Here is a 24,893-nt window from a genome sequence, read left to right as displayed (position 1 = left end):
TTCAATACAATCATAGAAAATCTTGATGTGGCATGTAACAGCACAGTCAGGAGATGGAGCTCTGGTAAAGAAAATGTGTGCAGCTAAATGAGAAGTAAAGGAAGTTGCCCACTGTAGTGCTGTCTGAAGTGATTAGCACAACTTGATGTTAATAGTAGGCAGTGGTGAAAATAAGATAAAAGATCCTCTATTTAATTGAATATAGGCTATTAATATTACAGTAAATATATACTCAGTATACCCAGTTAAAAGTCCTGCATTTAAAACTTAAGTAAAAGTATGTAAGTATGAACAGTTAAAGTTTCATAAGTGAAAGTGGGCAACCATATTATGCACAATGACCCCTTTAACTAGTTACATATTATGTTATTTATTCGATTATAGTAATTGATTACTTTTACTCAAGTCTTAACATGTCATCAATATTTTTAATGTGGTACCTGAATGAGACTGAGCTACTTTTACTTATTGTAGGCTACTGGTGGTAATCATTAACAATGTGTGGTAATTTATAAGACAATTTTATGCTTTGTGAGCCTAACATCTACATCTTCAAAGCAGGAATTTAAAATAAGACTTCATTGATCCCTGAAGGGGAAATCACACCTTACATAGAGACAAGCTATGAGGTAAGAAAACAGATAAAGAGCTATGTGTATGAAATAAATTGAAATAAAAAAGAAATTAATTACATTTCCTCAAAAAGCTGTATATGTCCTACATATTATAATACCTTGGCTATATAAGGGTTTATAAGGGTTATAAGGGTTTGTTCACAAGCTATTTACGCAAAAGAAATCCAGAACTATAGATGTCAAATAAAAAAAAGTATTAAGAAGCATAAAATGGAATTACTGATGTAATGTAAAAGTACCTCAATATTTTGTGACTGAATAAATGTATTAAGTTACTAGCCAACTTAGCTATTTTAATCACCAAAATTCTCAGTTGTAATGCACATTTTAACCCATTAACATTAATATAAAACATTACAGACTGGAAAAATAAGTTGACAATTATAACTCATACCATGCTAACTGACAACTGATGTTTTGCACTTTAATTTAATTAAACAAGCTATGTGGTTGAGGTTATAGCCTACAGCTTTAAGTCTGGTGCAGTAAGTTTGGTACAAAATCAAAAGTCAGATTTTTAAATGTTAAAATAAAGATTAGAAATGAACCAGAGATGATGGGAAAGGCAGAAAAAATATTGCATGGCTTCGATTATTGTCAGCAACTAATTTCGATAATTTTTGCAAATGTTTTTAAGTTTTCAAAAAACAAAACAAACAATAACAAAGAAAACGTCCGCCATCTTGTCAGGTTCTCTCGAGTATTTTGAAAAACTCTAGAATTTTTTATGGACCTTATATGACTTAAAACCACACACCTGATGGCGGAAGCTCTTTAATGACAATTTCCTCTTCCTGTTGAAACTGATTACGACGCAGGCTAACCGGCGGGCACCGAGACCACGCGGAAACTCTCTCAACCGTCTGTCTGTCACTCTGAACCGTTGGTGCTTTTCGTTCACACCGGACAGATAACAGCTGAGAGAACGGTCAACGTCTGACTTTACGTAGCTGTGCGATTCTAAAACATTACTAGACAGTTTTCTTTCATTTTTTTCTTTCCAGTAATGTGGTTAAAATGATGTGAGGATGGCCAAGCGACCGGGGACTGACGACGGGATGCTGACTTCGCCGACCATTCTCCGGGATTTCGCCGCCGACTTGAACACCGGGGATGTGAACATGGACTGCGGCGACGGAGCCGAGGAGGTCTCCTTGGAAGAAATCTTGACTCTTTACAGCCAGCCGATAAACGAGGAGCAGGCATGGGCAGTGTGCTATCAGTGTTGTCGGACTTTAGCACAGAGACATCGGAGGAAAGGCTCCAAGTCTGCCGGTGCTTCTGCTGCCGACTATCCGAGGAGGATTGAGGGACCCGGGGATGTGAAAATCGGGAGAGACGGGACTGTCAAACTGCACTTTGAAGACGGCACAGGTAAACGAACCGAGCCCAGCCAGGTGTCGGGGATTTTTCTCAAACGTGTGTCTGCTTTGAGTAACTGCGCAGCGAAACGGCTGTTACCTCAACAGGCTGCCAACAATGAAGCATTTTTCCTTCGCATCACTCACAGGCCAAGCGAACGGAGCATCCCTACAAAGAGGCCATATTGTTGTGGCTGTCTGCTTCCAGCCATGTGGTGAATTTGTTTACAGACGCCCGATGCGGTTGTTATTAATACATCATTGATCACCACATAGCTTCTGGGAATCATAAAGAGCAAGAAAACTGTATCATCAATTATAACCGACCATGGTTTGCTATCACAACAAAATCTGGTATTTACATTGTAAACATGGCTAATAATATTGCTTCATTCAAACGGGGGTGATAACAGGGCTTGTTCAGAATGGCTGCTTTGGGTTTGTGTTTAAAATAATGCTCCTGCAGCGGTCAGTTAGCTTCAGTAAACAATGAACCATGTGATGGATTCAAACTGCAGAGCACCTTGGGAGCAATCCAGAGCAAAGCTATATAGGCAGAATTAAGGCCAAATACAGATGACTCATATTGCTGCTAACAGCCCCATTATTTGTGTTGTGACATTTAGATAAGAGCACAGATTAATGGGGGGGGGTCTAGTAGTTCAGAGCCAGTGTTTGGTGTGGGCTGCCTGGTGTCAAACACAAGGAAAACGTATTTCAATATAGCTTGATGAATGTATAGAGATCACAGTTAGCAATGCACATAGGCTGCATAAAGTGCATGTCATCAGTGCTGGTCCTGAAGGTCCGGTTTGTTTCAGGTTAGTGTTCCACCTCAACTGTACAGTATATCTCAGAGCTGAAATGATTAATAGATTAATTGATCAGTCAGATTACAGGAAATTACTAAGAAGCACTTTTGATAACCATTTAAATTACTTTTCAAGCAAAAATTCCACTGGTTCTACTCTCACAATTGTGAGTATTTGCTTGTTTTTGTAGTTGTCTATGACAGTAAGTTAAATACCTTTTTGGGTTTTGCACTGTTGGTTGAACAAAGGAAGCAATATGAAGATGTCACCATAGGTTTTCTGCCATTTACTGACATTTCAAAGTGATCAATCTTGAATGAAAATAATCATCAGTTGCAGCACTAATTTACTTGACAACAGGAATAGTAAAGCAGTTAATGAAAATATTACGCAATTTCAGGCCTTTCGACTGGGATCTGCTGTCATTTAATGTTGTCAGGCATAGATTTACACCTGGGATGCAAGCTGAAATATTTATATTATTGCAGACCAAATGGTAAATCTGGAGTAAAAATAATCCCCGATTTCCAAACCAACAGGGATCTGTGTCCTGTAATGTATTTTTAAAAACACATTCTCTATTCAAAGGAGCCTCTGGGTGTGTAGAGAGATGTACACAATGTTTCAAAGCATTGTACCCTTTTAACTGGACTTCATTAATATGTGGGATTTTGGGTTTGGGAGGAGGAGGTGTGGATGTCAGCAGAGCCTCAGGCACTGAGGTTATGTTCTCTCTCTCCTGGGAACCTATTAACCACCTTTCTTCTTATTTTCCCCTCCCCTGTTTACCCCCACCCCACCCCCACCACCACCACAACCACCATTTCTGTCTTTAGCTGACCCCTCAGTCCAGCTCCTCTTCATCTCAGCGTACTAAACCAACCACCAGTAATGTTTGTTGTGTGGAAATTACACTTCCAGTATAAACAGATTCAGTCAGTGCTGCTGAGTGTCTTGGCATAGTCAAAAATAGAACAAACGTGATGATTAGATGCAAAGGCTTTAGAAATCTGACTGCAGATGAGTTTGGAGATTATGAGGAGAGTCCTTTGCTGCTCCTCTGGCTAGTTGCTGGGTATTTTGGGACAGCTTGGCACTGTCCTGATTCTTATTAGGCCTGGCGATGAGAGAGATGTGAGACTTATTAAGCCTCCAGTAGCTCAGCGGCTAGTTTAAGAGGTTACTACTCCTGCAGAAAATCAATGCTTATGCAACGTACGTATGGCCTGCACATGAGTCAGTGACAAGGTGGCATGATTTGGCCAGCACCCAGACCACCAACCACCAACACTGAGCTCTGCAGCCGATATCACCCTGTGTAAAGATGTTGTCTAGAGCCATACACTGCTGCTGTGGTCAGCTATCAAGCCATCTCAGCAAACAAGGAAGTGTTTATTTTTGTGTTGCATTGCAAACACAATCTGACTAATAAGCAGGATGGAGTCCAAATCAAGTCTTATTTTAGACTCAATTGATGCAAGATATACACCGCCCCTGCTGCAGTCCCATCAATTCACACGGAGCATGGTGATGAATATATTCACTCCTACTCCACGTTGCCGAAAGCAGGGCCAAGCCTGAATGCTGCATCAAGATGAAAGTTGTTTACCCCAAGACTTTCAATGATTCACACCTACAGTACAGAGTTTTTTTCCCTTTTTGTTGATTTGGTGCATGCAGTATTTTAACTGGAATGATATTCATACAGTTAATGTGGTTAATTATCTCATTGAATGGGTTTGAGTAAGAATGGCGCATCTGCGTCTATATTTGTTTATTAGATTGGAGGCCAGTGATTGGTTAAAAGATCAAACTTTTGCCATTTTATCTGGTAAAATAAATAACAATCTACCCATCTGTATCCCATTCTCTGTGAAACCTTTTTAGCAGCACAGACATTGATTTTTCTTTGAATAGCATAGTCCGGGTGACACTGCCCGCTGCTCCAAATATGCTCTCTGTGATTTACTTGTCCTAGGAGAGACAAGAGCTCTGGCCAAGCCACCTCTCCTTTGCTGGGACAAACAGAGGACCTAGTGTTTCCCAGATGAGCGTTGGTGCATGGATGTTTATTTTTTTCCTCCTGGTCTGTTGGCTGTAATTTATAGTGACCTGAACGGAATAGAGCTACACTATGAAACGAGTATTTTCCACCAACATGTCTTTAAGCTCTGCATAAAAAATATGAGTGACTATTTTCGTGTAATTGGAAATTACTCAATCGCTACCTCCACTTATGGAATTTAAACTGAAATGGCACTGCTATTAGCATTCAGACCAAAGTGTCTCATTTATTTTGGATGACCTCATCTTAAACTCTGGACTGGTGTAAAGGTCTGCACATCTATCGCTCTATTTGTACTTTAACCCTTGACGTTGCTCTTACCTGCAGTTGTCTTTTGTTCAAAGCACTGATTGCTTGTGATGACTCGTCAGTTGTTCAAATAAAACCAGTAGGTCAAGTGTAATATTAAATTGGTCAGTGTGGGGAAGAGAGTACTTCTGTGTACTTTTTTTTTTTACTTATGTGACAGGTGTGTCAGAACACCACTCTGACTAAAAGATAAGATTGTCAAACGTTGCTGATTTGTTATATCTCTTGTCCTGTAAGGGAAAGAGAAAGTATTGTTTTCCCATCCGTCTAGGTTTTTATAATCCTCTGTATTTTTAAGAACAGGTTTGTAGTGTACCAAAAAGTCTTATGCACCCCATTCAATCTCAGACGCAGTGATTTTTGGAAAGGTCACAGTCAAGGTTGAGGTATTGTTTTCTTTATTTTGACTTTCCATTTCGACAGAGCCTGCCATGGTAATGGATGGTGAGCAATGGTTAGATGTCCTTCTCCCCCCGCATGCATGAACAGTCATGTTACCACAAGCAGCCCCCTGTGGCAGGTTTTGACACCTCAATTTGCCTCAGGCAGTGTGCAGTGACTGCAGAGAAAACACAATCATTTATTCACTCACTAGTTTTATAGTCATCTGTTGTGCTGTAGACAAGTAGTCTGGCTTTTCATCTACTCCTCCTGTCTGGCTACATTTAGTCTCCATTCTCACTCCTAACATGAGGTTTAATATTTTATGCTCTGTAACACTGGGTGATATGTGTTTTTTTTTTTTTTTCTCTGTCTATTCACTTGAAGATGTCTTGCATAACTGTACAGTACATGCACATAAAGAATTCAGAGGGTGTGATTGCCATGTTGATTGACTGTTACAAATAATTACTTGTATTAGTAATTATCGTTCTCACTTAATGGGTGTAACTAACTACTTTCCTTTCTGCTCTGTCATTACAGATAAATACCAATCAGCTCCAACATCATCAGCGGTGAGTTTCACATCACAGTCTCCAGCACTCCAGGTTTTATTTTAACCACAGTTCATCAGTTTTGTTATAATCAAGATAGAATATGCTGTTTTTCACTTGAAAGTTTAGTTAATTCAGCTATCAGATTTTTTTTTCACTCCACATCTGCATTATTTAGATCACTTATCATGTTGACACAAGGAAAAACTACCTCAGAATCAGTTTTCACAGCTTGCCCACCATTGATGCTATTAGTGAGCAAAACATTCCCTCTGCTTCAAGCCAGTGCAAGATGACATTTAAACATTAGCTGTTTATCAAAGCTTGTGAAAAGTGGCAGTAGAGCCTATTTTCTTTTAAGCAACTGATAGAAATCTGTTCAGTCTGCCACATCAGCACAGTAAAAATATAGTTATGTGACTGCTCATATATATATATATATATGATATGCACGTACAAAATAAACTTTCATAAACATAAACGCAGATTCCTGCACCTGCACAGAAAGTTTTATCCATGAAAAATAATTTTGCCCATTCAAATATAAAAACATGCACGGCATCCTTTCAAGTATTTTTCCCAAAGATTGAGCGCTGACCTGTGATGGACTACGCATGAGTGAGTGGGAGTGAGCTCTATAAAAATGGCACTCTCTACTTTGTTGTGCAGTTATTGTCTGTGTCTTGCACTCTAATACAGAAGAACACATCTTTGTCCTTCTTCTGTTCTTGTTCATGAATGCATTACTTCTTTTTTTTTTTATTATTATACACTAAAACACCAGCACCAAAACCATGTGAAGAGGCCAGTGTCTGTTTGGCCAAGCAAGTTACACTGTATAATGTTAGGAGGAGAAGTCTCTCTCTCAAAGATGTATACACAGACTAATCCTACAGGGTCCTCGAACAACTCTGAGCAGTCAGATCGTCTTTCATGTTTGTCTTGTAGCTCATGTGATCACAGGCATGCACAGTATGAGTGTCTTTTTGCATGGTTTATTTGGAAAGAATTCCTCTGCCTCAGCTGACAGTCAGAACAGAGGTGATTTCATGGCTGAAGAGTGAAAATGCTAAGCATGGGTGTTTTTCTCTCCTCATACATTAACCTTTCCCCACCACCCTCTTCTTTTTCTTACAGTATTTTTGCTACTGTAGTTGATGCTGGATTGCTATAGACAGTGGGTGTTTGCCTCTGTCGGTCTCTTGGTAATAACATCTTGCACAATTGTTATTTGAGGGGATCTATGTGTCAGTCGTACAGAATCGACCAGGTGGCTAAACCTTGAGGACGCACCTTGTTTTTAAAAAGCTATTTTTGATTGACATGTAGCTTGAGCACAGATAAAATCGCCTCTGACCTGTGTGAAGTGTCTGTCAGGGCCAATGGCTTTTTTTTCATAATCACTTTTTAGCCATGCATGCTAAAAAAACAAACAAACAAAAAAAAACAATGGCATTGTGGTTGGCGATATCTGTCTCCGTGTTGGTTGGTTGGTCCACTGCTTCAGTCCAGACTGAAATATTCCAACAAATAAATAAAAACAAATAATTTCCTCTAGTGCCACCAATTTTGGATTTTAGTAAAATATCTTGACAACAATTTGGTAGAGACATTCAGGTCTGCCTTAGGGGGAATTGTTGTAGGTCTTTTCATCTACTAACACAATCAGGTCCAAAATTTTAAATACTCATTTATGTCCAAATAAAAAAAACACAGTCTCAGCTATACCTCTGTGCTTAGTGCTAATTGCAAATATTAGCAATGCTAACGTTATTGTTTCAACCAACGATTATGTTCATTATCAACTAATCTGTCTATTGTTTTCTCAATTGATCGATTATGTCCATAAAATGTCAAAAAATAGTGAAATATGGCTCCTACAATTTCTAAAAGCCCAATGAAACTTCTCTAAATGTCTTGCTTTGTTATTTTACTGTCATGTACATGTTGAATGTTGGATATAAACATTTATTCGATGATCAAAATGATAGCCAATTCATTTTCTAGCAATCGACTAATCACTGCACCTCAAGTTAACATGCTAAACATAGGCATGCTAGGGTTGTCGTGATGCGCATGTTAGCATACTAAAATTAGCATTTCGCTACAGCCTTACAGGGTGACTAAGGTGGCTGTGGACTTGTTTTTGCAAAATTCTTTTTTGTGTGTGTGCTTGATGTAATTTTGTGTCCTTAGAAGCTATTAACATGAACTAGAACTGTAAATTTGACCTGGCACTTTTCCGTGACCTAATTCCATTCAGATCATTTGTGTAAATTGATTTAATACACTCAGTCACACTCAGAGACACAGTATTGCCCTTTGAAATGATAATTCAAAGAAATGCTTTACTTGGTCACATTTTGGCCATCGTCCGTCATGTTTTGGTCTTAAGTGTTTGTTATGTCTCAGTACCCTGTGTAAGTGAGTCAGCCAGCTAACCACTCTCATACCACTACTTCTACACACTTGAGTGTTTTGGAGCTAATCACTGGCTCGAGTAGCGCTGACCCACTTTCCCTCGCTTACACCAAAGAACCTGTGTTCGAGTAATCATTACGAGAATCAAACAAGATACTGATTTATTTCTTACATTAAATTTTGTCACGTGGTAGCTTTTCTCTCTCGTGGTGCTGTCCTGTCATGTTTGTGGTTAGTAGTGTGTATGTCTTACAGGAAAATAATTTACTTTATGTGAGACACACACCTTATGTTGCTACCTATAGGACAAGCTTAACCCAGTTTGTAGATTAAGGTGAGATTAGTTGTAGTATCCTATTACAGCTTCTACAGTTTGCCAGATCTGCGCACGCCCTTTTAGCTCAATTTTGGGCAAAGAAAATTTGTTTGCCAGCACAATACACGAGGTAAAGCTTTGGATTTTGAAATGGATCCTAAGAGTTTAAGTTTACAGGGAGTCGGTCATTAAGTGGTAGTTAATGCAAATAGTCTGCAAGTTTTTTTTTTCTTACTTCAAATAATATGGCGCCATTACGTCCTCTAAGTTTGAAATGTTGCTCACTCACAGACCTGCTCTTTCTTGTTTTAAAGTAAAATTCAAATCTTTTCAACTTGGGATACATATATTTGGATATTTGGCTCAGACTGAGTGGTGTTATGCATGTCTTCGTGTGTCAACAGTGTACAGTAGTGGCTTCCACGCTGCAGCTGGTTGAACAGGGGCTGCATGTGTCTGCATGTGAGGCTTCTGTGTTCAGTGTGTGTGTGTGTGTGTGTGTGTGTGTGTGTGTGTGTGCATGTCCCCCTCTTACAACAGTCGCTGGAGGCTATGAGCTCTGTCTCTACCAAGACTGGCTCGCCTCTGATGTCAGAGAGCACATTTTAAGAGGAGGAAGAGCGAGAATTTTGATGTAGATTTTAGTCAGAAATTTATTTTGGGTCAGTTATTTGCATGCTTGTTTGTAGAGTTCCCTGCAGTGAATGAGTGGCACCCAGTTTGATCTCTGTATGCCTGACATGTACCAGTGAACTCATTATGTTACATCGTGCTGTTATCCTAATCAGCCAATTGATCTTTGTGAAATTGACAGCTTAGCTTAAAAGCACCCATGCAGCTTATATTACAGTCAACAAGGTTATATTTCTGCCTATATAGGGATATCCACAGTAAGCAAAAAGCCAGGGGAATGCAATTTATTGAGCAGTCTGAACTATTTGACCCAGGGTATTCTATTTATATCCAGAACAGAGGAAATCTATTCCTTGTTTTTTTCCTTTTCTTTTCTTTTCAGGCCTGACAGATATATCAAGTTTCCTTGTTAGTCTGCCAAGTTCATTAAGTTATCAGATCTTTTACCACAGATGTTTTGCAGCAGCTGCTTGAAAGTCCTCTGTGGTTTTTTGGAAAAAGACAAATTGGATTGTGTGAAAGAGCCAGATTTTTCTCCTCCGTCATAAAAGCTGCCTGTCAGATTTGTGTGGTGTTCAGTTGTGTGGTCCGGGGATTCGGACAGCATTTTAGGTCAAACTCATTAGGAGGAGCTCGGTTGTTTTGCAGCTGATGAATAATGGCTGTCATGAAATAAACTAGATTCTGTGGGTTTGTCATTTGGGGAGGATGTTTCTGGCACATACAACAAGTGCACCATGTGTTGCTAGGACTATTTAACTCTGAAAAACTGATGCTTCACAGTATCACGTGTTGTCAGTGTTTGTGAGGCAGCTTGTTTGTGAGTTTTGAATTTTCTCAGTCTTACCTGCATCCCTCAGCTTTTATGCTTACCTCACACGGATGGCTAAGAATGATTACATGTAATTTCAGCGGTGGCTATTTGATGATGCAGTGGGAGATTTTCCCTGTCCTCAGCATTTTCCAGTTGACTTCCATTGACTTGAATGCAAACTCAACATTTTTTACCACAAAAGAGCATGAAGAGATTTTGACCATGAAAAGATGTGAAAGAGAAGCATCATGTTCTGTCTCACTATGAACAACGATAGTGATGCTGCAGACGGGAGGAGACGGAGCATCCGCTCCTGCAGTGAAAGACCTCTAGATTTAGCTCTGGTTATGTAACTGTCTGTGCTGTGATGGATTTGCTCTACTACTGCACCAAATGCTGAAGGCTGCTAATCTGACTGCTTTTTGAACTCAGATAGCCACAGTGATGCCTTGGGCTACAATTGCAAAAGCAAGAGTGTGATCGTGTTAACGCCGACCCAAAAGTGAGGTCAGGCCAGTTGCAATAGTTTGCAGCTTGACAATTGATATGAATGGACAGTAAAATGATGGCATTGAAAAGTGGAAAATTAGGAGTAGTTTTATATTTCTGTATAAACTAATGTAGTTACAGGACCCCACAGTACATAAGCCTGATTTTTTTTTTTTTCCTTTCTCATGTGTTTGTGTAATGTGGGTAATGGTGCTCTTTAACACAAACAACTCATTCTTATCACATCTGCGTACTGGTTGACTCATTGGTTCTTCTCCCATCATGGGTACTCCTCTTGTTCCATTTGACTAGTTCGCGTATACAACTGAGAATATGTATCTGTTTTTCAGCCTACTCCTGTGTTTTATTGTACTTGCAGTTTGCCACATATTTGTTTTTTATAAGAGGCTCTGTGAGGGGAAAATTGTGATAGTTAAAACTGAAACATGTACTGCACTTGATTTATTTAACTTGATCTAACCAGAGGGAGCCACATTGAGGGGGGGAAAAAAAAATCACTTTTCCAAGGAGGTTCTGGCCAAGAAAGCAGCACAGACAGTAAAACTCCTCCAGACAGTAGCACACAATCTTAAGGTCTAGAGCCACATGAGTTGTAGCCTCACTCATGAGTGATCAAACTCGCTTGCTTGCGTCTGTGAGATTTTTGGCCCGGGAGGAGACCAAACAGATGTCCTTAATTATATATCCCCTGTTATTTTGTTTGGTCATCAAAAGGCCAGTATTTAAGTGTACAGCTTGACCCATTTTAGCTGGTTAAATTGGGGAAAAACATTACATTACTCTTAATTCTATTTATAATTTTAAGGCTCTAAGAAGGTCATGTTTGGGGGAAAAAGTGCACTTCAGGATTTTCTTTCCATATTCATTTGTATGAGTTTTATCCATCAATTGAAGTCTTACTACTACATAACTTAGTAGCTTTTTTGTACTAGTTAGGCATATGGGGAAATTAGCTGTGGCTATGATGTTCATGATTTGACATGACCACATCCCTTACCTCAGGAGACAAAGGTTATTCATGAGTGAAAGATCGTCTTCGTATTCATCATTGATTCTCAAGATGCTGCCTCTGACTCTGGTCTTCATGAGAAACGGAGAGTCTCTAGTATAAAAAAAGTCATTGTTGGGAAAATCGCATCTCTTACCCCCGATTAGAAATGTCAAGCTCAGTATCTCTTATTTGTTAGTTGAGCGTGAGAAAAGTTGCTTCTGAAGGAGGCTAGAGTATTTTCTGAATGGATTTAAAGATCCACAGTTATGAGGATGTTTGTAGAATTCACACACTGTTTCTGAACTTGGTGTATTCAAGCCTGTCTCAGGATCGTAGCTGAATATATCCTCACTGATATTGTTTTCTTTCTTTGACACCCAGATGACTCATCCTGCTACATTCCCTAATAAGCATTTGGAAATGTAGGCGATTTCATGTGTTACCCGTGGTTGACTGAGACCTCATTGATGGGAGCATATGTGTGTTTCATCCACTGTGGCGAGCTCCCACCTATCCTGGGTGGGGTCTGGTTTCAATTAGTGGTTCACTAGGAAACATGTGCCTGAAACCCAGCAGTGGGTTTTCTGCCTGTCTTTCCCAACTGTTTATCCGCATACTTGTTTCCCTTCCTTTCTCCGTCATGCTCCTCCTCTGCTTTGCTATCCTTGCCTCATTCCTCTGAGTCACAAGTCTTCATATGAGATTGTGATGTGTAATTGGAAAATCAAGCAGAATTTTTCCTCTTTCTCTATTTTGCCTGTCAGCCAGCCTGGGAACTTAAGATAGAGTTATTAAATGAATTGAACAGTGAGCTTCTCTGTGCTAGCTACTGTTGAGTCACTGGACAGTTAATTATTACAAGCCATTTCTGTGTTGGCTGGGAATTTGGATTTAAACAATAACTGTTGGCTAAATCTGCCAATGCCTTGCCAGGATAGCACATGTTCCTCATTTAGAAATCTAGTCTAATGCAACTGGTTAAATTGGACATGGATTGAAGAGGATTTTCCACACTTGATTATTGATGTTAATTTACTATACATGTTCCACTACACAGTAAATCCAAGATGGCCCATGAATGAGACCCCTTGTGCTGTCTGTCACTCCAGCATTCCCTACTACCTCTGCCCATTATAGCGCATGTTGTCCTACAGATGGATTAAAAGGTTACATAATGAGACACTAAGGAATAGGATATTCATTTTAGCCCTGGAACTGGATTATCAGCTGCACACAGAGATGGTTGATAAATGATAACAGTATAACGCCACAAAATTGATCTTTGCCCCGAAAAAATACGATCAACAGATTAGTGTTGGGAAATTCTGAATAACAGTTTTAGTTTCATTGCATTGGTATTTTAAGGCAAAGAGCCAAATAAAGCAGACAGTTCTGGGATTTATCCATAAATAAGAGGACCACAATCCCAGGCAGTTTCTAGTGACACAAATTCAGAAATAACTGGCAGGGAGACATAACATAGTGCTTAAAAGAATTAACCTCTTATAAGGCAAAAATGGTGAATAAAAAGAAACAATATTGTTTATTGAGTTTTGCCTTTTTTACAAAGATTCACTATTTCCCTTAAGTCAGAGGCCCTTGTAATTAAACAGCAGTGACATGAAACCTGTCATCCTCTCTGTTTCAGACATGACTGTTATAATAACTTCTCACCTTTTCTCTATAGACAGAGTCAAAGAAGTAGACAGGCCTATTATCCGTCCTTCTTAGTGAAAACAATGTATTTACATATTTGGTCAATTTGAATTTTTAAGATGAACAAAGGGATGAATTTCTTTATGGGTTGAGAAAAGCTTCTTCAGATAAATACACCATTTAAAAACCCACTGGATAATCTGAAAGAAACATTGACAAATCTGCAAACAGGTGCCATGTGGCTCCATTCCTTTCTTTATGAGAACATACAGTCCAATTAGTCACATTATGCAGCACATGTTGGAGATCTTAGATAATCATTTCATTACCGTAATAAAGCCATTTTAAAAACGCTTTGAAGTGTGGCTCATTGTTGCTACAGTGAACCCTGCAGTGTTGCCAAGTTATGCCACATATAGTTGAAAACAGCATTGGGTTGTCACTGATCAGACATTTTCAGTTGAATAATAGTGGAAGGATTTTTCTTTGACTGATTGATTACTTAATTTAATGGATTTAATGGAGTCTCTAAAGAATACTGCAGTCACGCATAGAAGCACTTTTACTGGAGTCACTGTTAGTCAGGACTAATAAAGTCATTTTTAATTGGTCAGCATCAGCTGGAGTATAAGGTCAATTCCCAGTCAGTTGAGATCCTTTGTTTATTTACCTGAAACCAGGTTTGTCAAGAACCTGAGAACAGGTTTTCATATGCTGTTATTATTAGATCATGAGAACTTGACTTGAATGTATGACACACACTATCCATACCAAACATCTTGAGACTTGGGCTAGTTCAAACATGATGATGATGCTTCGACTCTGTCATGTCAGTCATGTAATGATTTTTTTGCGTTGGTCGCTGAAGTCATTGAGGCGAAATGTGCTCAGTCAGTACCCCTCCCCTCTGTGTGCTACACTCCCACACTCCACAGCCAGGTGCTGTTCCCTGGCACCAAACGCAAGCATAACCAGCCATGCCCATCAACACCAGCCTCACCCACAGCGACTCTGTTTTCCTTTTGGACACCTCCCTTTTTCAACAATGTGGCGCCATTCCTTTCTTAAGAACATACAGTCCAATGAGTCACATAATGCGGCACATGTTGTAGCTCATAGGTGATTATATCATTATCTTAACATTGCCATTATAAAAAAGCTGGAGGTGTTTGTTGTCACTACATTTAACCCCGCAGTGTTGCCATGTTATGCCACATGTGGTTGAAAACAGCATTGATCAGAGACATTTTCAGTTGAATAATTGTGGTAAGATTTCTTTGACTGATTGATTAGTTGATTTAATAGAATAATGTAGCAAGAAGCACTTGCTGCTTGCTGCTGACTAAACATTTGCTGGAGTCAGTGTTAGTCAGGACTAATAAAGCCCATTTTTAATTGCAGTATAAGGCCAATTCTCAGTCAGTTAACATCCTTTGTTTATTGCAAACCGTGGCACTGTTCTGTAGGCATGCTCTATTGTGCTCTGTAAGATCACTGGAACCTGCACGCTGGAAAAAACTTTAGTCCATCATTGCAAGTGAGCTAACCACAGAGCAGCACAAACAAATACACAGCAGCCAGCAGTTTCTATTAAGGATATCCACGCTGCTGCAAATCCTGTGCAAACATTCTTGCCACAGCACTTGTACACTGACACAACCCTCTTGTTTGATATTATAGGAAACAATGAAGCTCAATGTACAGTACAGCACTGGCGGAAAGCAACAGGGATACAAGCTGCAGTATATTTTCTCGTAGGCTTAGTGTGCCCTGTGGAGCTATAGTACTGTATGTAGGAAAATACAAATAACAGAGGCACTTGTGCTGAATATTACATGACTAATGTAACCACACAAAAAACTGTAAAACTGAGGAATGAAGTAAACATTTTCAACAAACGCCTCAATGGACAATAATTTTACTTCTTGTCTAAGAAGTGACAGCTCTAAACATATTTTAAAGATGCTATTGCCTGATTTTCTCCGTCATCATTGAGCCCTGATTGAAATCGTTTTCCCCATCCTACAAGATTTCCAAAGTTTGTTTCAGGTCTGCTCTCATCCTGCTTCTAAACACTTGTTGACCCGAGAGCATTGGGTAGATTAAGTTGTCAGGAGAGGACACATCAGTGGCAGAGCCAACTGGACATGCTGCAGTGAAAGAACAACTTTGTCTCGTTATAGCCTAGTGGTAGTTGGAGATATTAAGATGAGTTACAACAAGTTGCAAAAAAAAAAAGATGGGTCATACCCTACTTATTAATAAGGGGAAGCAGTGATGAAATGAAATCATCCTCAGATTATGGAAATAATCATGCTGTTTGGAGGAACACTGTGGCCTTGTTTTGCATCTGGTTTGAGGACACGAACTGTCTTCTTGTCTGCTCAGGTGAATTGAGTTTGCTGTAGATAAGAGATGTTTACCTAACTAAGACAGGGGTGCAATGAAATTTGGTGTGTTAAATGAGGATGTGCTGGTGTACCAGTAATTATGGAGCAGCAAAGGCAGAGAAAACATATAGAAAATTGAGTGTCTGTCAGCCTGAAAGAACATAATGTTGGCACTCTTAACAGCAAGTAAACAAATGTCAGTGGACAGGAAAAAATGACTTACTAGTATATTAGTAAAATAATTACTATCCTCATGTTTGAACAAATGTATTTACTTGTCAAGGTGAATAACAGTTAAGGTTGTGTCATGTGTCCCACAGGTTATTGACTCACTGGGTGTCATGATATACAAAGCTCTGGACTATGGCCTCAAAGAAAATGAGGAGCGTGAACTCAGCCCGCCTTTGGAGCACCTGATCGATATGATGACCAACATTGAAGAAACTGAGAGTGACCCCTGTCCGGATGAGGGCTACGAGGCCACTGAAGAGGAGGATGAGTGTGAGGAAGAGGAGGCGGAAGAGGAGCTCGTCTCTGCTACCACCACCGGCACAGTCAGTGGCATTCGCAGCTATCAGGATATCATCTCGGTAGGTTGTTTCGGGGGCAGGAGGGGCTGGCTCTTTTAAAGATACACTGCGCTCACCTCCAAGTGATCAGTGCAGATGGCAAAAATTGCTGTAAACAAACAGGTAAAGTGTGTACAGTACAATATACCTGGTGCATTCTGAATTCCTTGCACACAAACTGATGCACATTGCATTGATTGTGAGCTATGACATAGTGCTTGTATTTGGTTGCAAATGAGAGTTAGTTTTTCTGCTAATTAAATGTGCAGATTCTCCTATATCCTGCATGTGTTTAAAAACTGAACTGCCTGGATGTGCCCATATTCCTCCCTTTTCCTGACATTTTTACATCTGGTCTGTTAACAAAGAATTGCATCCACACATCATCATCACCCTAGCTCCAAACAAATTCCCTTGATATAGGCTGTCACGCTGTAAGTTCCCCAAGTAGCTTCTGTATATGAAACTGGTAATTATAGCTGTGTAAACACACTGGTATTTGGGGAATAGGCTTAGAAACTTTCACAGCCTGTTCCCTCTATATAATGAACCCGGTGTAGAACACAAATGTTAGGTCTGTTTTCTGCCGGTGTGGCTCTAGCCTGGCCCCTAATTCCCCCAACAATGATTCTCTTGAGTGTGAACTGCAGCATGTTAGTATGACAGGGCTAGATTAGGTAACTGCACATTCCTGACTAACCTCCTTCTTTCCTTGTACTCTGCTGTAATGTCAGACAGAGGTAGGTTGGGTCGTTGAGGGTTTGACGAGATGTGAAGCTGACTAAAGATGACAGGAGTGGCTAGTGAAGCATCCCGATAGGACATGAATAGTTAGATGTTGAATGTGCTGAATAGGTTTTCTCAGGGCATTAGTGAAATGGAGTGAACTGAGGAGTGGCTACATGAGCTGTCATGCTCTTACCAAAGCTGTCAATCTCTGTCAGTGTATTTTGTTGTTGATGATTGCTCACCAAATTTCACACACAAGGAGTTATCAGTTTGACACCACATCTGCAAACTGTGACATTGGCACATACTGTTGTTCATCCACACGTTTGCCTTCATACTTTGTAATAATAAATATGTTTTTGTGCTTGATAAAGGTCATTGTTTTTAGCATAAACAGTGGAAACCAGTGGTATTTCTAGCACGTCAATATTCTCCTTACTCAGGGATTATTTTACCTGTGAATTTCCCTTAAGTTACGAGGAAGACACTTTCTGTTGAGTCAGACATTCCTGTGGCTTGCCAAGCCCATCAGCATGCAAATATGTCATTCTTCTGGTTTCCTGCTTTGTGTTTGTTGCTAGAGATAATTTGACAGCTGTTCCATTACTCTGACAGACACCCTTTATTATCATTACAATCACTGTCAAATACCATAAGGGTCAGCTCTAGATGCTTGGGTGATGCTTATCAGACAATGTTGCTGCTACTGGACAAGCAGGTCCACGCTGTTGAAAGTTCTGCTTCACACAATATTTTTAGCACACTTGTGTCATGGCTTTGAGGATAGCTATGTTGATCACACCGGACGGAAATATCTCAACAACTTCTGGATGGATTGCCATGACATTGTATACAGACATTTATGTTCTCCAGAGGGGGAAGTTTACTGACTTTGGTGATCCCCTGACTTTTCCTCTTGTGACACCATGAGGTGACCTCTTTGGTTTTCAGTTAAATGTGTAAACACCTATTACATGAATTGTCATGAAATTTGGCGCAAACATTCCTACCCCTCTCAGGATCAATTGTGATCATTTTCCACAGACTTTCCATCCAGCAACTTTTTGATTTGACCAATGATTTAGTTTATGAACAATATTCATGATATTCCCCTTCGCCTCAGGTATACTTTGTGTTGAGCACAAATGACCAAATGTTACCACGCTAATAACATGGTAATTAATGTTTATTGCAAAAGTGCCCATAAATACATACATATAACCTGTTCCTTTCCTTTTCTCCTCTACAGCTATGTTCTACCCACCTACCCAGTCCATCAGACGCTCCCAGTCATTACCAGGCTGTATGTCGCGCTCTCTATGCTGAGACTAGGGAACTGCGCACCTTTCTGGAAAAGATTAAGAGCGCCAAGGAGGTAAGAAACTGTAGCATCCTACCTCTGTGAGTTGTTTTTAAATCTGATGAGGTCACAGTCAAGCAGAAACACAATCAATTACATCTGCTCACCCACTTGAATATTTTACCATAACAATTGATAATACCACATACGAAGTGAGTCTTATTTAAGAAATAATGTTTAACTTCTACACCCGCTTTTAATAATTGTCAGTCGTCCACATTCCCAAAGTCAGGTGAAATTGAAAGTGAAAGGGCAAAGTGTGTTTAAAGGCACAGCACAGACAAAAGGGTATGAGAAAGTACTGAACTCCCTTGTCCTTGGTGTTTACCATTCTGCTTTAGTAGGTGGATTGGCTGTGTAGAACTCAGTTGGTTAGATTAGAAGCTGTTGCCGGGAAAAGAAAATACCCGAGCGGCGCCCAGAAATGGCACAATAGCAACAAAACAGCCCATAAAGCAGTGATGGTCCAGAAGGACTGAGACTGTGCGTGACCTCCTCGTCGGGCCAGCTGAGAACTCAGCCAAACTTGATCTGGCATCAGTACACTAGCTAACTGATTCCTGTAAATGAAGTATTAGTACTGAAGTGATGGAGTTTGATTAGTGAGGGATCCCCTACAGAGCTTGTACTTAAGCAACTGTTCACTAAGATCTGATGGAGATCACTATTTTTTAATTAAGATTAAAAATTAAAGATTCATTAATGTGAAGAAAAACACACTGTCCCATACAGTTAAGTATATAGCCTATTTTCAGAAAAGAATGTTGTCATTACAAATTGTTTTAGCAATTAAATGGTAAATACAATCTGGATAAATGAACAATGAACAACCTGAAGTGCATCATAGAGCTTGTGGGAAAATGTTTTCCATCCCTCATTCATGCATTCATAATAAACATGAAATCAAATTCTTGTACACATACCACTATGCTGTTGTTTGCCTTGATTGAGGTTTAGAGAAGATGTAACCACATGAATTACTCCACAGCTTGTCAGACAACATAGCTTTACTTAAAGTTTTACGAACTGGCTCTGACTTCTGCAGGAGGCATGGCTCATGCAAACAATCTTATGTAACATATGGTTATAGAATCAAGTGCAACATTATTACAGCAATTTAAGGAGCTTACAGGAGGGATGCTCCTGCCTACAGAGGCTCCTTTGCACTTCCTGTTGCACTGACTGCCACTGGGTAATTGATAATAAGTAACCATACACAGTACCACACATCACACATGCTTACAAATTAGGAGGCTAGTCAGTGAGTCTTTCTTTCAGTTTTTCTTGCACTTGTTTTTGCTATTTTCTGGCACTGCAGATCCACTCTTTCCTGCCTCTCCAGAAATATACTGAAATATTCTTTTTTAATTAAAAGCGTCAGTGAGAGACAAGTGATGTATAAAAAAAAAAAAAAAAAAAAAGGTGTTAGTTGGCAGCAATAATAGCTATCAGAAGAGATCGGTCAGATTAGCAGGAAAAAAGATTATGCTTGCGTAGAAGGAATGTGTTCCAGCAATAAATATGGGTGTGGATGAATAGATGTGAAGATGATAAGAAGAAAAGCAGCTGTGGCTGTCAGCACAGGCCCCTTTTGATCTAAAAGTCTGACATTGAGTGATCTCGAGTGATTATGTTTGATTCAATTATTTTAATTAACCTAAGTTGAACTTGAGACAAGAGCCTTTTTAGATTTGCTTACGAAATATGAAGAAGAGTTTGAGTGTATCTGTAATGAAAATAAACTGTGTAACTCACTCCAGTCTGAGCGGCTATTTTGTCTCTCCTCAGTCAGTACATATAAATGTCTTCAATTAAAGGAAAGGACAGTGGGACAACATGTTAAAAATACACACAGCAGACTACATCAACAACGCGGCGGGTGATTTGACATATGAAACAGTCACACAGAACTTCCAATAACTAGCTTGTTCAGCGAGGATTCAGCAGACACGCATTAATAGCAGTTATTAGTTGGCTATTGACTTGACTTTTTCCCCTCTGGTACACCAGCAGTATAGCATGAGACGAGATATCGACGTCCGCATGTGAAACAGCATCCATCGATTAATTAACCAGACTGCTATGAAAATACGGGCAGATTGCCAGTGACCTTAACTTAATTCCAGTCAGTACTGGGAATGCAGTGGTACATGCAGAACATGTATTAACGTTAGAAAACAATTTTTAATTTCTATCTACATTTTCCCTCCCCCTCTTTTTATGTTCCTCCTGTTCCTTTCCTTGGCTAGAACCTTCGGAAAATGGAAGGTGAGACACACGAGGAACCTGTCAAAGACCTCAATGAGCTGCAAAATGCAGACTGGGTAAGAAGGACTACTTTACTACACCAAGCACCACTAGATTTAACTATGTGTGGTAAATTACACAACAGTCACATGCATGTGTTCTGAAGTATAATTTTTATTCCCACTAGGCTCGGTTCTGGGTACAGGTGATGCGAGATCTACGAAATGGTGTAAAGTTGAAGAAGGTTCAGGAACGCCAATACAACCCACTGCCCATTGAATACCAGCTCACACCCTACGAAATGCTGATGGATGACATCCGTTCTAAACGTTATAAACTGCGAAAAGTCATGGTGAGGATTTCACCGGCCGGGGTCAAAATGTCACAATAAGATTATTCTTTTGATTATGCTTGTTTCATCCATGTGAAATTGAAATCTCAGATGTCTGGTAATGGTCTTAAGTGCATGTGTTTGTAATTCCAGGTGAATGGAGACATCCCTCCAAGGTTAAAGAAGAGCGCACATGAAATTATTCTGGAATTCATCAGGTCACGACCGCCGCTCAATCCTGTGAGTAATACACAACATGGTGGCAGTAATCTATCGGATACTTTCCCCATTGGTGCAATATTAATAATTAATACTTAATAAAAATTAATACTTAAAAAAATGCAATCAATCTCACTTTGGTTTCCATGGTGATGGCAGTCAAGTGCTCACGCCTGTGCTTGTCATGGCAGGCCTCAGCCCGTAAACTGAAACCCCACCCTCCCCGACCCCGGAGCCTTCATGAGCGACTGCTTGAGGACATCAAAGCTGAGAGGAAGCTCAGGCCGGTCTCACCAGACATGATCCGCAGAAGCCGTTTGGGTGAGACACTGATACAGACGTGATGATTATCTTTATATCCTATAAATGAAAACAACACTCTCCTGGACAGAACTCTCACACAAATAATTGTGCTTTTTGTTCAGACTATCAAAGCAAACCTTTTTGTTCTATCTGAAAAGAAACCTCGGCTGAGTGTGGCCGTTAACCCGCTGCTGCTCTTTATGAACCGCCTCTTAACAAAAATCATTAACCATGACTTAATCATTCTTAACTGCATCCATCATGATTACTCTAACAGCCCTCTTCCCCCATTGATCCGTTCACTTCATCACAAGTGTCCTAGTGTTTAAACAAGGACTGCAGCTGTAACTGCAGCTGTGAGCCTTCAGTTGTGTGTTAGACCTGCACCACTACCGTTGTCATTACTGACAAATGCTTTCTTGGACTGATGATTCTCCGGTTTAAACTTCACTGGCATTTATGATAATATAATTCTATTACATAATGCTGCCTTTTGTGGTTTTCCTTATAAAACCCAGCAGTGCAGAATAGGTCATTTTGGTATCTGGTCATAATTGGCCAATTGGAGATAAAGTTTTAAACCATTAAAGGCTTTGATCAGATAAAAACATCAAATATCAGTCAGTCAGTACCTACTACTGTCTATATAAGATGCCTTTTGTTTAGGGCTTTAGGAGGATAACATACAGCTGTTGTTGCATAAACATACATATAGACTGTACAGGTTTTCTGAAACACTTTCTAAAGTATATTATTTTTAGGAACAGTCTATTTTGTGAATGATATGTTTTATAAACTTGGATGATTCATTGACTTCACCATCCATGTTAACTCTCATGGATTTCTTTTTCTCCTTTTTTGCCTCCATTCCCTTTTTTTTTTTTTTTTTCAAACATGGGCATATCTGTCAGTCATGCGACCTCTTAGCATGTCTTACAGTTTTGACTCATCAGGTAAAGTTGAACATCACCTGTTGTGTTCCTGTTGTTGTTCCTTGTTGTGCTCCACCCCAGGCTATTTTTAGGGTCCGCACTCGCTTCCCCCTGATTTAAACACACACACATCTTGTTTTTTTTTTTTTGTTTTGGTTTTTTTTTTTTCTTTCATGCTTGTGTCATAGGAATTGTGTGTCTGACACACTACTGTCACTCACTTGCTGTTATGATACACACACCCACTCTACCTAAAGAAAGGATGGAGTTAGCACAGTGCAACTTAATCTCAAATTATGTGAAACTGTCATTTTGATGTTTACCCAAAGATTTTTAATTGGGTAATATCAGGACCAAATTTAAACATACTGTTATAAGAGCAGGACTTCTGTATTTTAGGAATATTATGAATGGTATAAATTTCCCAGTGTTTGAAATGTCCTGGGTAAAAAAAAAAAGCTACTCACGTTGACTGTGGTCTAGTTGCTGAGGCATAGCCATTGAGCCAGAGCCAGTAGGGTGAGATTATAGATCATCACTGTCTCTCTGCCTGCCCTGCGTGTCACCCTAATCTGCTCTCACTGTGGAATATGAAAAATTACATAACGCTGGTGTCAGCAGCCCACCTCAAATAAATAGTTGAATGGCAGATGATGGTCTGAATGTAGGACTGTTCACAGGACGACCATAATCCAGATGGACGTACGGGAATAATCTTTTTCTTTTTTTTCCTTTTTTTTTTTTTTGCACTGCGGCTCATCATCTTTCTCCCCTGGCACTTCCCTTCACTTCCCTCTCCCTCTGTGCTTTCCAGCTATGCACAAAGCATCTATGTGTGACTGTAGCCCCCCAGTTCACCCCTGGTCTGACAGATGCTTGTTGCTGTCATGCCCTCCCTGTGGTACCAGTCTGGTGTTAGGGATGAAAATATTCATGTCCGTGTAGTCCTGCTGAAGGCTCTATTCTCGTAACTCCTTTACAGGTGCAGGGAAAAGCATCAGCACCCCTCAGGACTTGTTCCGCAGCTCAGGTAAACTACACATGAAGCGACGTCTCATGGTATAAAGCTGGCATTAGTGGTGTGACCTGTTGCTTTGGCAAGTACTTTGTAACACAATACATTTAAGGGTTGTCGGTCTGGTTTGACTGAGGAGAAAATCTGTAACATAAGCATGCATTTGGCAAGGCTTGTCTTGCTCAGCATGCAAGACAACCCCCACTGCTTATACTGACTCTGTAGTCATATGGTTACAATATGAAGACGCCCATAGTTCACACAGGAAGCATGATGGCCAGCTGTTAAGATAAGGAGAAAGTTTTATGGTTCACCTGTTCAACCAAAATTGTCTTCAGTTTGTCAGGAGCTATGATCCTCTCCTCTTGACTGACTGTTCTATCTTTGACCCACAGACACTCCTGATGCACCCAGGAAGTTAGCTGGCAGCACCCATTCTCTGGCCAGTGCCACCACGGGACCCAATCAAGGCGGAGTGCAGCCACTTAGCCAGAGGAAGAGGCTGCTCAGGGCACCAACGCTGGCCGAGCTGGACAGCTCCGAATCGGATGTAAGATGTTAGCTGTGCTCAGAAAGAGAATCTAAATGGTTTGATTGCATAATAAAGCTGATTTATTATGATTTTAGCAGCTTGTAAAATGTTGATGCGGTATCTGCAGTTTAACTGGTGTATCCTCGGTTATACAAGAAGGAAATCAAACCCTAATATTTTTGCCTCTCTAACATCTGTCCACAGCTAGGTCACTTTGAAAAAGGTTTGAAAATGACGCATGGCGCATAAATGATCAGCCTTCAAGTCATTTGTGTGTTCTTGTTGTTATTTCCAAAGAGGACAAATTTTCTAAAATGTGCTTATTTCAAAAGTATTGCTTAAATTATCTTGAAGACAACTAGCTTATTAGTATTTCTTAGAGAAATTGGACTGGATTGAATTCGTGTAATTTTCTGGGTGACAGGAGGAGCCCACACGAAGCAGCTCCAGTATGTCCACGTCTCTGTTGGAGGACACGTCACCCGAGTCCGTCATAGGGAAGAAGGGTAAGAGGTTACCTTCTGTAACATATTCTGTAACATATTATATTCTTCATAATGTTCAGTCTTTAGCTGCATTTTGACACATTCCTCTTTGTTTGTCCCAGCTCCTCCAAAGTTCCTGCCTGTCTCCGCCACCCCACAGCCAGACAAGCGTCAGTCTCCACAGAGACGACACTCTATCGAGAAGGAGACGCCCACCAGTGTCCGCCCCTTTGTACCTCCATCCAAACAGAGCTCCAAGTCTTTGGTACGTTAACTATGGGAACTGTTTTTATTGGATTAACCATCAATGCCTCAGTAAATTA

At 40.0% G+C, this 24,893-nt stretch overlaps 1 protein-coding gene across 7 annotated transcripts in view; it reads left to right on the top strand.

The window, feature by feature from the left end:
- The first annotated feature begins 1,550 nt into the window (after positions 1-1,550).
- LOC111223386 (protein spire homolog 1-like) overlaps positions 1,551-24,893 on the top strand; it is a 29,357-nt gene continuing 6,014 nt past the window's right edge. For 4 of the 7 annotated variants that reach the window (XM_022747503.1, XM_022747506.1, XM_022747501.1 and 1 more), the window contains exons 1-12: positions 1,551-2,009; positions 6,107-6,138; positions 16,169-16,438; positions 18,396-18,521; positions 20,756-20,830; positions 20,941-21,105; positions 21,238-21,324; positions 21,495-21,624; positions 23,521-23,568; positions 23,949-24,103; positions 24,510-24,591; positions 24,693-24,835. In XM_022747503.1, coding sequence (XP_022603224.1) covers positions 1,664-2,009; positions 6,107-6,138; positions 16,169-16,438; positions 18,396-18,521; positions 20,756-20,830; positions 20,941-21,105; positions 21,238-21,324; positions 21,495-21,624; positions 23,521-23,568; positions 23,949-24,103; positions 24,510-24,591; positions 24,693-24,835 — 1,659 coding nt within the window. In that variant the 5' untranslated portion in view covers positions 1,551-1,663. The remainder of the gene's footprint in view (positions 2,010-6,106; positions 6,139-16,168; positions 16,439-18,395; positions 18,522-20,755; positions 20,831-20,940; positions 21,106-21,237; positions 21,325-21,494; positions 21,625-23,520; positions 23,569-23,948; positions 24,104-24,509; positions 24,592-24,692; positions 24,836-24,893) is intronic. The other 3 variants (XM_022747504.1, XM_022747505.1, XM_022747502.1) reach the window with 1 other exon arrangement.

Source organism: Seriola dumerili, unplaced genomic scaffold (assembly GCF_002260705.1).
Source record: "Seriola dumerili isolate Sdu_G_001 unplaced genomic scaffold, Sdu_1.0 BDQW01000110.1, whole genome shotgun sequence".
In the NCBI taxonomy this organism is placed as follows: Eukaryota; Metazoa; Chordata; class Actinopteri; order Carangiformes; family Carangidae; genus Seriola; species Seriola dumerili.
Note: the sequence above shows the minus strand (reverse complement) of the source record. Positions and strands in the feature narration are given on the sequence as shown.